At 41.2% G+C, this 13,223-nt stretch overlaps 1 protein-coding gene across 1 annotated transcript in view; it reads left to right on the top strand.

Moving 5' to 3' along the window:
• MYO5C (myosin VC) overlaps positions 1 to 13,223 on the top strand; it is a 103,299-nt gene that overhangs the window by 42,873 nt on the left and 47,203 nt on the right. Inside the window, exons 12-18 of the mRNA XM_018575964.1 lie at positions 2,234 to 2,374; positions 3,452 to 3,577; positions 4,883 to 4,966; positions 6,583 to 6,717; positions 8,956 to 9,053; positions 10,929 to 11,015; positions 11,094 to 11,205. Coding sequence (XP_018431466.1) covers positions 2,234 to 2,374; positions 3,452 to 3,577; positions 4,883 to 4,966; positions 6,583 to 6,717; positions 8,956 to 9,053; positions 10,929 to 11,015; positions 11,094 to 11,205 — 783 coding nt within the window. The remainder of the gene's footprint in view (positions 1 to 2,233; positions 2,375 to 3,451; positions 3,578 to 4,882; positions 4,967 to 6,582; positions 6,718 to 8,955; positions 9,054 to 10,928; positions 11,016 to 11,093; positions 11,206 to 13,223) is intronic.

Below are 13,223 nucleotides of genomic sequence, written 5' to 3'. Positions count from 1 at the left end.
AGAACGTGATGGTTCAGTAGTTAGGTTGAGGCGGCATAGGCTTTCCTAAAGAGATGAGTCTTTAGGGAATGCCTAAAGGCAGTCAAGGTGGGAGATAGACGGATAGGTTGAGGTAAAGAGTTCCAGAGAATTGGAGAGACTCTGAAGAAGTCCTGGAGGCGAGCATGGGAGGAGTTGACAAGGGAGCTGGATAGCAGGAGGTCTTGGGATGAGCAGAGAGGATGGTCAGGGTGATATTTTGAGACAAGGTTTGAGATATAGCCGGGGGCAGAGTTCTGGATGGCTTTGTAAGTGTTAATAGACACTGAGCGGTTGGTCAGGTGGATGAGTCTAGCAGCTGCATTCATGATAGACTGAAGGGGGATATCCTGTGTAATGGTAGGCCAATGAGGAGGGAGTTGCAATAGTCAAGACGAGATATAATAAGGGAGTGGATGAGTAATTTTGCGGTTCCATTGGTGAGGAAGGGGCGTATTTTGGAGATGTTACAAAGGTGAAGGCGGCAAGATTTGGATAGTGATTGGATATGGAGAAGAAAGGTGAGGTTCCAGTCCAGGATGACACCTAGGACCTTGGCATGAGGGCAGGGATGGATAATTGTGTTATCAATCTCAACTGAAATGTTGGTGGAAGGTGCACGGGCAGGAGGAAATATCAAGAGCTTAGTTTTTGAAAGGTTGAGTTTTAAGAAGCGTTGTGACATCCAGACCGATATGTCAGTTAGTAGATTAGTGGCATGTAAGGACACAGAGGGGGTGAGTTGTGGAGTAGAAAGATAGATTAGAGTGTCATCGGCATACAGATGTTATTGGTACCATGTGACGATATTAACTGACCAAGGGAGGAAGTGTAGATGGAGAAGAGGAGGGGTCCAAGGACAGAGCCTTGAGGGACCCCTACAGAAAGAGGAAGAGGAGGGGAGGAGTTAGATGTGTAGGTGACACTTAAGGAGCGCATAGCTAGGTAGGAGGAGAACCATGAGAGAGCAGAGTCTTGTAGGCCAAGCGATAGGAGTTTTTTGAGGAGCAGTGGGTGGTCAACAGTGTCAAAAGCAGCAGAAAGGTCTAATAGCAAGAGTAAGGAGTAGTGGCTGTTGTATTTAGCAGTTAGTAGGTCATTGGTGAGTTTTAGGAGGGCGGTTTTAGTGGAGTGTATGGGGCGAAAGCCAGACTGAAACGGGTCCAAAAGGTTGTTATTAGCAAGGTGGCGACTCAGGCAGTTGTAGATAATGCGTTCTAGTAGTTTAGAGGTGAATGGGAGTAAGGAGATAGGGTCCAGTGAGGGTTTTTTGGTATTGGGGTGACTAGTGCATGTTTCAGAGGGGAAGGAAAGATGCCTGTAGAGAGTGAAAAATTGAAAATGTGAGTAAGAGAGTGTAGGATAGAGCAAGAGGGTGGCCGAAGTAGTGGGGAGGGAACAGGGTCCTGGGGGCAAGTGGTGAGGTGGGTGTCAGAGAGAAGCTTTGCAACCTCCTCTGTGGTGACTGTGTCAAAAGAGGAAAGTAACAAGTGTGATGGTGGGTCTGGTACATTAATAGGGGAAGTTGATTGTACAGTGGTGATCTGATCCCGAATTGTATCTATTTTGTTTTTGAAATGAATGGCAATGTCCTTTGCAGTGAGTGAGTTAGTGGGTGGTGGCGGTGGGGGACATAGTAGAGACTTGAAAGTAGAAAATAGTTGACGAGGTTTGGATGAGAGTGTGTTAATGAGAGTGACAAAATAAGTTTGTTTGGCAGCACTGAGGGAGGAATTATATTTTAGGAGGGCAGCTTTATACAGTGTGCCAACCAATAAGACTTCAGCTTATTTATACATGTCAACCAATAAGACTTCAGCTGTCATCAGTGTATATAGTCAACAGAAGTGTGCTTTTAAAAGGTTTGGCATAATTTAAGAGGTTGACATCATTTTGAGCATACACTGCCATCATTCAACACTAGCAGAACTGTCTTTAGCATGCAGAACTCATGTTTCTCTGCAAGTATTTGATGACCCACGCCTACAAATGGAATACATTGGTATCCTTGCTGAGCAGAGGGATATGTATAGAGACCCACAACCATGGCAGGTGGGTGGAAATAGCTATAGGAAAGAATAATGATTTCCGATTGGTTGCATGTGTGTTACGGATCTTAGCACATTGCTGTTTATCATCTTGAATAAAAAATTTGTCATGGCTTTAAATTCATTTATTCTTTACAAAGCTAAGCTCTATTTTAAATATTTTTCAGCATGTCTTCAAGCTTGAGCAAGAGGAGTACATGAAGGAAGATATTCCTTGGACTCTCATAGACTTTTATGACAATCAGCCAGTCATTGACCTCATCGAAGCAAAGATGGGTATTTTAGAACTACTAGATGAAGAATGCCTGGTAGGTTGTTTTCTAATTATATTAAATTATTTATTTCCTTTTCTGTTTTACTTTTTCTCTGCAATTGTTGCTATTATTGGAGTCCATGACTGAGAGTTTGTATGCTTTGGCCTATCACCCTTTCAATTTTAATCATGTAAGAGCCAACAGAACACAGCTGTGTCTGTTACCCCATAGCACAGTCTATGTTATGTTCTGCCATTTTCCAGTATAGATTTTTGTCTGAATGTTATTAGGCGACTGTCTTTTCTTCATAAATAAAAAAAAAACATTTTTAAATCCATAAATGTATGTGTCCTTGCATGTGAATGCCCAGATTGGAGTTATTCAGCATGAAAATTAACTCGGAGGTGACAGGTTCTCTTTATTGAACCTGTCACCTCAAGGACAGGAGTTCGAGCACAGTTATGTGCTGGAACACCTGTGACAGGTGAGAGAGGAAGAGCACAGCTCTCCCCTCTCACTGTGTACATGGAGCAGAAGGGTTAGTTCTAATCCTGCCGCTCTGATCACCGCTCTCCATCCTGAAGACGGCGGCGGCCAGCGAGCAGAGGACGGGGGCGGCGGGGGGAGGACGGACCGGCAGTCTAATTACAAGTGATCTCGGCGACATCGCCGAGATTACTTGTAAAGAAACAGGTGATTTCTCCTATTCTACATTTAGCTCTGCTTGTGCAAAGCAGAGCTAAATGTAGAAAACAAATTACCGCCCGGCGCCCGGAACTCCATGCTGCCCCTCTGCTCAGTGCCACCCCGAGGCCGGGCCTTGGTGGCCTTGCCGGGAATCCTGCCCTGATTGTAAGCATACCTAATGGAATGAACATCTTGTTGTGGGATATTTTCTTCTAAAAGCAGGTGGCTGGGGCTTCCATGAGCATCAGTTTTTGTGACCATTAGAGTTTATCTATCCTGGTCATCCTGGGATTTGGAGGCTCCCAGGGTGGCCTGCAGCACTGCTGTGAAAAAAAGAAAACACTAACCAGTGCCGGGTACTGGTACATATCAATTGTTTGATTGTTTATTACTTCTCTTGTACTCTATCCAGCTATACTAGGTTCATTACACTGTATTTTACAGTTACCACAAGGCACCGATGAAAACTGGTTGCAAAAACTGTACAACAACTATGTGAATAAGAATCCCTTGTTTGAAAAACCAAGAATGTTCAACAGATCATTCATCATTCAACACTTTGCAGATAAGGTAAACTCATGAAATAAGTATCTATGAGTTTAAGGGGTTTCATATGCCGTTAGATATTGTAGTTAGGTTGCCCAACGTTTCAAGTTTGGGAGAAAATGTAGAAAATAAAATAGATTATATTTGTTAAACAGATTGTTTGCTAATTTTATGGCCTCATTCACACTGCGCTAACTCGGGGCATACACGTCCATGTGGCGTGCACGCCTGTATGGGGCCGTTATGGATCCATCCTGTCTGTGTTCAAGTACGGACACAAGTAAGTACACGGATGTGCAGTTCAGGTATGCGTATGACAGCATATTGCCGTGTTCTTCTGAAGGGAAAAACAAACAAATTACCTCCCGGCGGCTGAAACTCCATGTTCCGGGCATCGGGTGTGCCGCCCCTCTGCTCAGTGCCGCCCCCAAAGGGAAAAAAAAGGCTGCTACACCCAGCACCTATCCCTCCCGGGAACATACCGATACGGCGTGCACACCGCACGGACGTGTACACCCCGAGTTAACACAGTGTGAATGAGGCCTATCTCTGAAAGAAGTCAACAGTGATGCTCTGTAAATGATAAAAACTGCAGTGTAATCTGTTATTGTTAGAGCCTCTGTAAGATTTTTAGTGCAGTTTCTTTTTTTGCTTAGAATTCCCTTCACTTCTTTTCTCATTAAAATTACAGGAGTTAAATCGTAAAAATGCATTCAAGTACCCTATTAACAAAAAATTAGCTTATGTGTGCATCACTCAGCTGTAGATCCTCAAATCGTCTCTGGAATGGTGCTGACACTGTCCTTCCTTCTGGAGAGCGATCCATTATAAGTGTTGTTAAGTTGCCATCGCTCTAAATTCACTGATGGACTACAATTTCTCATTTAGTTTACTTATTTGCATTGAGATTGTAGTCCATTACAGAAGGTGGGCTTGGAGTGGTGGTTACTGTAAAACACACACAGAGACCATGGGGAACAAAAGTAGCCCCCCTCCAGAAGGAAGGACAGTGTCAGCACCAATTCAGAGATGATTTGAGGATCTACAGCTGAGTGATACACACATGAGATACATTTTTGTTAATAATTAGGGAACTTGAATTAATTTTTAAGATTTATCTCCTGAGTTTAGCGTCACTTTTTAACAATGTTATGAGTCAGGAACAGTGTTTTCAAGTTTATCTAAACCTAAATATATATATATTGCTGCTTCCCTGTCCTTAAAGCAGAAGTAAAGTGATTGGAAATAAAAAAAAGAAAAACATGTTGTAATGCTAATGTTTATCATAGTATGTTTTCCTGTCTAAAGCTATGTGTTTGATCTGCACAGGTAGAATATAAATGCGATGGATTTTTGGAGAAAAATCGTGATACAGTATATGAAGTATTGATTGACCTGCTGAAAACTAGTAAGGTTTGTGTGATTTAATTCCTGGTCCTTTTTGTACATTTGCATTGAGAAGCTTGGGAAGCTATAAAAAAACAAATACACAGTTTCTGCGAACAAAAGGAAGGTTGGAGTATCATACATATGATTTTGTGCAGCGAGACTTAGCGTTACCTCCTGCCCACTAGGGGGTGCTATAAGAAACCTTCCAAGTTTAGAAATAATTTGCAGAGGATTACAATAAGCCACTGGATAGTGCAGGGGTTGGCTGACTGGATGTCTATCATGCACCCATTGTACTTCTAGAAGAGCCCTTATTATCATTCCTAATATACAACATTTTCACACTGTGTAAAGCTCTGTTTACCTAATCGAAAAGAAAGACGTTGCCTAGGAGAAAATCATTGGGTAGATTTACAAAATAAAGTAGAGGCAGTTCACCAAACATAGTAAATGTTCACTTTGCAGACTGTTCTGTATATTAGGTTAGGAGATAGTGTGTTCAATTTGAATACCCAATCACATGCAGGAGAAGAAAAAAAAGAATTTTGCTTAGAGATAATTGGATGATTGAAACAATCAGTCAATAATTAAGTGAGTATATACTTTACAAAGCAATATGAACATGCTCTATTTTTTTGGTAAATAAACCCCATTGCGTGTAAAAAAAAAAGGAGCGATATCATTAAAGCCCAGCACTAGGCAACATTTTTGGTTTCAGATATTGAGGAGCTGGGTGGAACCCCTGATGACTTTTTTGTAATCTGTGTCACATTCACAGATTTCACCTCACTTCCTGTCTTGGTGAGAGGGGTCAGAAGAACGGGATGTGATTGGAAATCTCCAATAGGTACAGAGACAGATAGTGGCAATGCTGAAACCTCTGGGATGTTTTTGATGCTGCATGTGTCTTCCTGACCTGGACTTCCCTGTTCCACTCATTTCTTGTTCTGCTCTAACAGAAATATAAAGTGAGGGGAAAAGCACTGTTATCCAGGAAGCTGTTCTAACCCTTGCTTTCCATTATTAAAACAAACAAAATTGTTGGTCAAAGTTGGGCTTTAAATTTCTGTACTTGTTTTTTTGTATACAGGTATTCCTCACTTAACGACCGAGTTCCGTTCCTACGACCAGGTCGTTAAACGGATTGGTGAGGAACTCTATACAGTACTGTACTGCATTAGTACAGTACTGTATAGAGTTGCCAATGTACAGTACCGAACAGTGTACTGTACATCGGGCAATGGAAATACTTACCGGGACCCGCAGTGAAGATCGGAGGACGTCACTTCCGCCAGCGACACGGCGCACTGCCACTGACGCGCAAGGTCGGAGGTCGATCGGCGGTCCGTCGTAAGTGCGAGTGGTCGCAAAACAGGTAAGTCGGTAAGCGAGGAACATCTGTATTTTGTAATATAATTTTACTCCAATTACAGTACAAATGTTTTCCAAAAATGTCAGGTCCCAGTAGGTAAAGATATTCTCTTTTAAATGCTTCAATTAGATAACATAGGAAATATAATAATACATATAAACATTTTTTAGATTTATGTTACCCTGAAAGTTTTTTTTCTGTGGCTTTGTTTTTACAAATTGTTTGTAGCCATTGCCCAAGGTTTGCTTTTTTCTTTTAACAATCCTAGTTCGAGCTGTGTGCCAGCTTTTTTAAAGACAACACAGCCAGCACGCCGCAGTACAGTGCTGCTATCAAGGTGAAGTCTGCAAGACCTGTGATAAAGTCAGCAAACAAAGAGTTCAGGATGACAGTTGGCAGTAAGGTACTGTCTATACAAAACACTCTATTGAATGCTGTAATGTTATCATACTCATTTTCTACTTGTTCTGTAACTAGGAGACTAGGGTTTTAAGCCTTGTGTTCGCTGAGCACTTGAAATGGGAAACAGTGTGAATTCATCTTGTTTCTATATTTATCCAGGGCCACCAGGGCGGTAATCCCCCCCAAGCCCCCCCCGAATCCATGGCCACAGTTTCAGCTATGAGAGCTCATCAGTATTGTGCCCATCCCTCACCACCGTGACCGTTAGCGACAGGTGGAGCACGAGTGTATTTGACAGCACCATGGGAAAAGGCCGCGGTCTCCTCCCGTCCCGACGCCCACGTCCTCGGGGGGCTCCCAGTCTATAACCCTGGGCCATAAACAATGAAGCCACCGATGAGGTGTAAATATGAGCGCCGAGTGGGGTAGTGTACCCCATTGACCCCGTGGCAAAGCATATTGACGGCTCCACCGCCAAATATTGACATCCAGCCCCCTGACAAGCATTACCAAAGTGGACACTCATACCACCTCCCGCCACCCACCCCTAGACCTCGTGTTGAAATACATTACAATACAGATATTGTAATAAGGCCATAAATGGAGGAAAGGATATGAAGGCGTTCACGACTTGGGGTGGTGCAGGTGGCAGTCTGGTGTGTTTCCGAGCCTACCAACTGTAGGAGTCGAGGGGGGCGACCGGAGTAATTAGATAAATCACCGGGGACTCAGCGCAGGGGAATCAAACCTGGTCAGGAAACGGAGGAACCGCGGGCATAGCACTTGCTGGACTCACAGTTCGGGGGCAGCCGGGGCGGGCATCACGGCAGCATGTCGCAGGGATCTGGATCGGGATCTAGCACGGCCCGCCCGGGATGGTCTGGGGGGCAATGAAGCGGCCTACGGCGGTATGTGGCAGTCCTTTTGGGTGTCTCCTGGCTTCGGCTCCTTCGGCATCAGTTGCGGTGCGTGTGGGGGTCAGCTAGCACATCAACCACCCGAGAACGGTGCAGAGCTCCTGTATACAGCGTGCTTACTCCGCCATCGCTAAGCCACGCCCCGTTTCTATATTTTCTATGCAAGGAGCATAGGTAGACATACCTGTATATTCAGTAAGACAGCAAAACTAATGTCAGTTTAAATGCAGTGAGCAACCATGAATATACACATTATAATCTGAATCCCTTAGATTTACCCACAACTATGGAGAGTGGGGGTTCTACATGATTGAATATAATCTGATAATACAATTGCCTTTCGATTTACCACCAACTATGGAGTAGGAGGGTCTATCTTTTTAGTAAATGTAATAGATTGTTTAGATAGGTTCTTGGGCTACATACAGTGGGGCAAAAAAAGTATTTAGTCAGCCACCAATTGTGCAAGTTCTCCCACTTAAAAAGATGAGAGAGGCCTGTAATTGGCATCATAGGTAGACCTCAACTATGAGAGACAAAATGAGAAAACAAATCCAGACAAATCACATTGGCTGATTTGGAACTCCTCCGGAGTATCTTGTTCCCTAATTTGATACTGTCTCAGGATCCAGTGCCTGGAGGAGGGTTGTGGTCCACACAAGTGAAGCTACTTTTTTTGTAGTGTCCTATATCTAGGGCTTATACCCCAGAGGTTTTTTATGTCCCCAATAAACTCAACAAGAGAAGCTTTCATTGTGAGCACGAAAAATAACATTTTACTCACAAAAGGGTCCCATTTACCTTTATCAGAGCTGTCCAACAGGTGGTCCCCTGGACCATTTGCAGCCCACAAGTTGTAGAGCCCTGAGCAATATAAATATTGCATAGATATGGAACTGTGACATTTTTTCCCCCCATGAAATAGTTATATAACTATTGAAGCCCTTTATTTCTTATGACCATTTTATCAAATGAAACATTATTTTATCTCCAGCTGAAATGGCTCCATATTCTGCTTTCTTTTCAACAGTATATACTTTAGAGAACGTCATAGTTATGTATTACCAGCAGCAAACTTTTGTGCTTCAGTCTTTGTGAATTGATTTTTATGTACAAAATACTTTCAAAGATCAAAAATATAAGGTCTGGGTGGTAAATTAAGATGGTCAGTGCGGTAAAACAATTACTGATTTAATGTTTTTTCTAAAACAATCTATAATGCATAGTAATAAAACTATTGCATGCATTATGTGTTAATAAATTGACTCCCACTATTTATTTCTTTTTGTGGTCTGTCATACTATGTTTTCATGTATTTTCAGTTCCGCAGTTCCCTCTGTTTACTTATGGAGACCCTTAATGCCACCACTCCTCACTATGTGCGATGCATAAAGCCTAATGATGAAAAGCTGCCATTTGAGTAAGTATGGAGTTAAAGTGTTAGTCTGTTTACACTGTTACTTGAGTGGTTGGAATAGGTTACTGCACCTGGCTACTTGGCAAGAAGTATTGTAGTTCTCATAGGCCTTGTTTATGTAAGATGTCATGTTTTATGTTCAATATCCCCCTCTTGTTGTGATCGCAATGCTTAGGGCAGATTCACACCATTTTCCAGACCTGATCTGGACCAGATCTGGAACGCAGTGCATTGCATTTTGCTGCGATTATGCCACGTTCCGGAGACATTCTCTTTAGCTTAAAATGGGCTTTCAGGTGTGTTCCAATGCGGTTGCATGTGTGTGTATGCATTTTGATGCGTTTCCATGCGTTCCAGTGGATTGCAAACCAGACAAAATGAGACATGCAGTATTTTTCTGGTCTGGAACAGACTGCGCTGGTGTGAACAGAGGCCAGAAATAGCATAGGGATATATTAGGATGCATTTTGGGTCCGGAAACCATCTGGTCTGGAGCTGATCTGGATGTAGTGTGAATGGGCCCTAAGTCCCTAGGAGGCAGTACACGAAGACATGAAAAAACCTCCTCACTGCCCTGACTTTTCCAAGCTAGTTCGTTTTTATTGCCCCGCTAGGAGATAGGCTCCACTTCTAGTGTCTTCTGTAATCATCCTATGCACTGGTTCTTCTCCTTAAATCCCTCACAGCACAGCCACATGGAAGACAAGAAAAACATCTACATATCTGTAGCAGTAGCCCAGCAGCTGTAAAGGAGGGAGAACCCTATTCCCTCCCAGCCACTATCATTTCTTTCTCTGGCCCCTGTCACCTCTTCCTCTTCAGGATGGCTTAATTCCTCCATATGCATTTACTAGACTGCTATCAGTGCTGTGGTGGGGCTTCTTCATACATAAACACTGACATTATTCAAAAGATGGTGACAGAAGAATAGTGAATGCCCAGTAGTTTCCACTTTACAAGCATTACATTTCTACTTATTCTCGATTTAATCTGGAGTCTGATTTATATTCATTTAGTCATTTGCCCCAGTATTTGATACACGTGTGTCCAGATCAGGCCCGAAGCTAGGGGGGCTGGGGGGGCATGTGCCCTGGATGACGCTTAGAATTGGTCCAGATTATCGCAAAACATTATTGTTCTTCTATCAGATTCTGCAGTTTTCAAGCCATCTGATTTGCAGAGTTCCTGAAAGGTTGTTTTTTTTTTACCATGGACGCTTAAGCTAGGTTCCTACCTGTCTGGGTGGTCAGAGCCCTCAACACCTATCTGGATCAGATCTAGGTATCTAGGTTTCTTATGTCTTTTACTATATCATGAAGGTATCACAAAATTGATTTTTAAAAAAAATATTTTTAGTTTGTAGGTTGAAATGTTGTCTAATAAAAATAAAATAAAATTCAGTACTTTATTTTAGCCGGTGAAACAACTATTTTATGCAAATGTTGTTCTTTGTTCCTACCATTTCTAATGTTGTCAGCTTTTTCTGTAAAAGTAACAGATTTTTCTGCTGTGTGTCTGTACCAAAATCTGCTTTTTTAATCTCCCCAGTGAGCATGCATCATATGTAGAAAAAGAAGTTTAGCACGTATAGCAAATTCCTTGCATTGATTCTGGTGTTTACAGTATATTAAGTGAAAAGGCCTTTTGATTTTTGTGCTATGAATATTGCCCAATATTACAAAAAGAAATGTTATTTGTGATTAATTAGAAAGGTCCCATGCAGTGTATAGTATATTTAAGGTTAATGATACATGTGCTACTGACCTGAACACCTGTGTATTCTTTTTTTTTCTTGAGTTAGACCTAAAAAGGATGATCCCACAGAATATAATAAACATACATTTACATGTATATGTTAATATTTCTACTGTATCCCAGATTCGACCCTATACGAGTTGTCCAACAGTTAAGAGCGTGTGGTGTGCTAGAAACAATCCGAATTAGTGCACAAAGCTATCCTTCCAGGTAATTCTTCATCTTAGCTTACCCAAACATTAATCTTTGGATATGAGCCTTTAAATAATTGGGTTTGTGTCTTTCTAGGTGGACATACATCGAATTTTTTGGTCGCTACAGCATTCTCATGACACAGCAGGAATTGGCTTTGAGTGATAAAAAGCAGATTTGCAAAGTTGTATTGCAAAGATTAATCCAGGTATGTTCCATATTTGATACATTGTATGATTCTACTGGTACATGTAGATATTAGAAGCAGCTCAGCTATTTGGTAACAGAACAGTTGTGGAAAGTACATGCTCCTATCCTTCCAGTGTGTGCTCCATTTGGGTGCACACTGTGAAGGGACAATATTGTTGTATGAGATGCAGTTTTTCAACCTGAATAAAAAGTGCGCCAAAGTCATCTACTGTGGCATTCAGAGGCTCAAAGACAGGGCAATTGTACTGTTAAACAATATTTGAAATTATTAGATTAAGTAAGTTTCTTTATAAACAGCTTTAGGATTTTGGGGAAACATTTTTGTGTATATTAAATGGTCCATTTCTTGGGAATAAATATAGATTTTATGTTAACTGTGCGCTTGTATTTAACAGTTCTAAAACTAGGTCAGTGCTGACAATTTAATTTCTAACCAGTAGGTGGCCTGCAAACCAAGGAAGTAGTACAGCTGTGGTAAATAGTTATAGATCAGATTAATGCAGTGGCAGCGAGCAATGTGGAGTATAATAAGAACAGGATGTGTGGCTGCTCAGGGGCCTATGTTCCGGGGGGTGGGGATTTCTGCACTTCAGCACTGTTTCTGTCAATTTCAGATTTGCACATTCTTCTCACTCATGAGTGGATAAACTTTAAATACATAACCTTACACTAAACTCAGGAGTTAAATCTTAAAAATGTATTCAAGTACCTTAACTATTACCAAAAATGTATCTTATTTGTTTATCGCTCAGCCGTAGTTCCTCAAATCATCTCTGAATTGGTGCTGAGACTGTCCTTCCTTCTGGAGGGTGAGTACTTTTGTTCCCCATGGCCCCTGTGTATGTTGTAAAGTAGTCACCACTCCAATCTCACTCCTGTGATGGACTACAATCTCAATACAAATTAGTAAACTAAACATGATATTGTAATCTCAGGAGCGAGCTTGGAGCGGTGACTACTTTACAACACACACAGGGACCATGGGGAACAAAAGTAGCCACCCTCCAGAAGGAAGGACAGAGTCATCACCAATTTAGAGATGATTTTAAGATCTACAGCTGAGTGATGCACAAATAAGCTGCATTTTTGTTAATAGATAGGGTACTTAAATGCATTTTTAACGTGCATTTAAGTACCCTATAAATATCTTTACATAGATACATTTCACTTTAAATATCTATACATAGATACAAGCATACATATTCTATTTATACATAAATATTATATTATATGCGTAAGAGTCTCAAATTTTAGAGTTTGTATACATGTCATACTCAGAGACAGCTTTCAGATGTTTACTGGGAAAAATAACTTCCGTTTGAGACACATTCACATTGGCTTTCAAGAAAGTGCAAAAAAGCAAGGCAACATGACACATGGCAAAAACAAATGTATACAGCGCCATACAATCCTTCCATGCTTCACAAATGTATATCAGAAGCAAAACACTTGACCTCTTCCCGAGGCCCAATGTAGAATTAATCTGACACTGGTTCTCACTAGCCACTGGTTTTTAGAGAGTCTACAGAATGATTGCTGCCAGCATAGTACAGATCAAATTTATTTATTCATGAATCAATAAACAGCCCTTCTGAATTCATTTTATTCCACGGAATGCATTACAAATATATGTCCTACCCCAATAAATATTACTGTTAACAGGCATATTTACAGTTTAAAATGAACCTTACTATCAATATTAGCACTTATTAGAAATAATAAGAAATTTGTCTGTTAATTTTTGATACAAAATCAGAAGGACTTAGTCGTTTTTACTGAAGAGTAGCACTTGTATTTAATCTAGGGGAAACAATAATTGCTAGTGAACATGACATGATGGACATAAAACAAGATGAACAGTTAGGATTTTAACAAGTATTAAGATGACCAATGTTTTTTTTTTTAATGACTATTTTCTCAGCTACTTCTCAATTCCCAGTATCACACAGAACAGTTGTTACTGCTAAAATTCAGCAAGAGTTGTCACAGTGTTGTGTGACCAAACCTGTCTTGGCT

This window comes from Nanorana parkeri, unplaced genomic scaffold (genome assembly GCF_000935625.1).
Source record: "Nanorana parkeri isolate BGI_ZX_2015 unplaced genomic scaffold, ASM93562v1 scaffold55, whole genome shotgun sequence".
Taxonomy (NCBI): Eukaryota; Metazoa; Chordata; class Amphibia; order Anura; family Dicroglossidae; genus Nanorana; species Nanorana parkeri.
The sequence above is the reverse complement of the archived record's forward strand: the minus strand, read 5'-3'. Positions and strand labels throughout refer to the sequence as shown.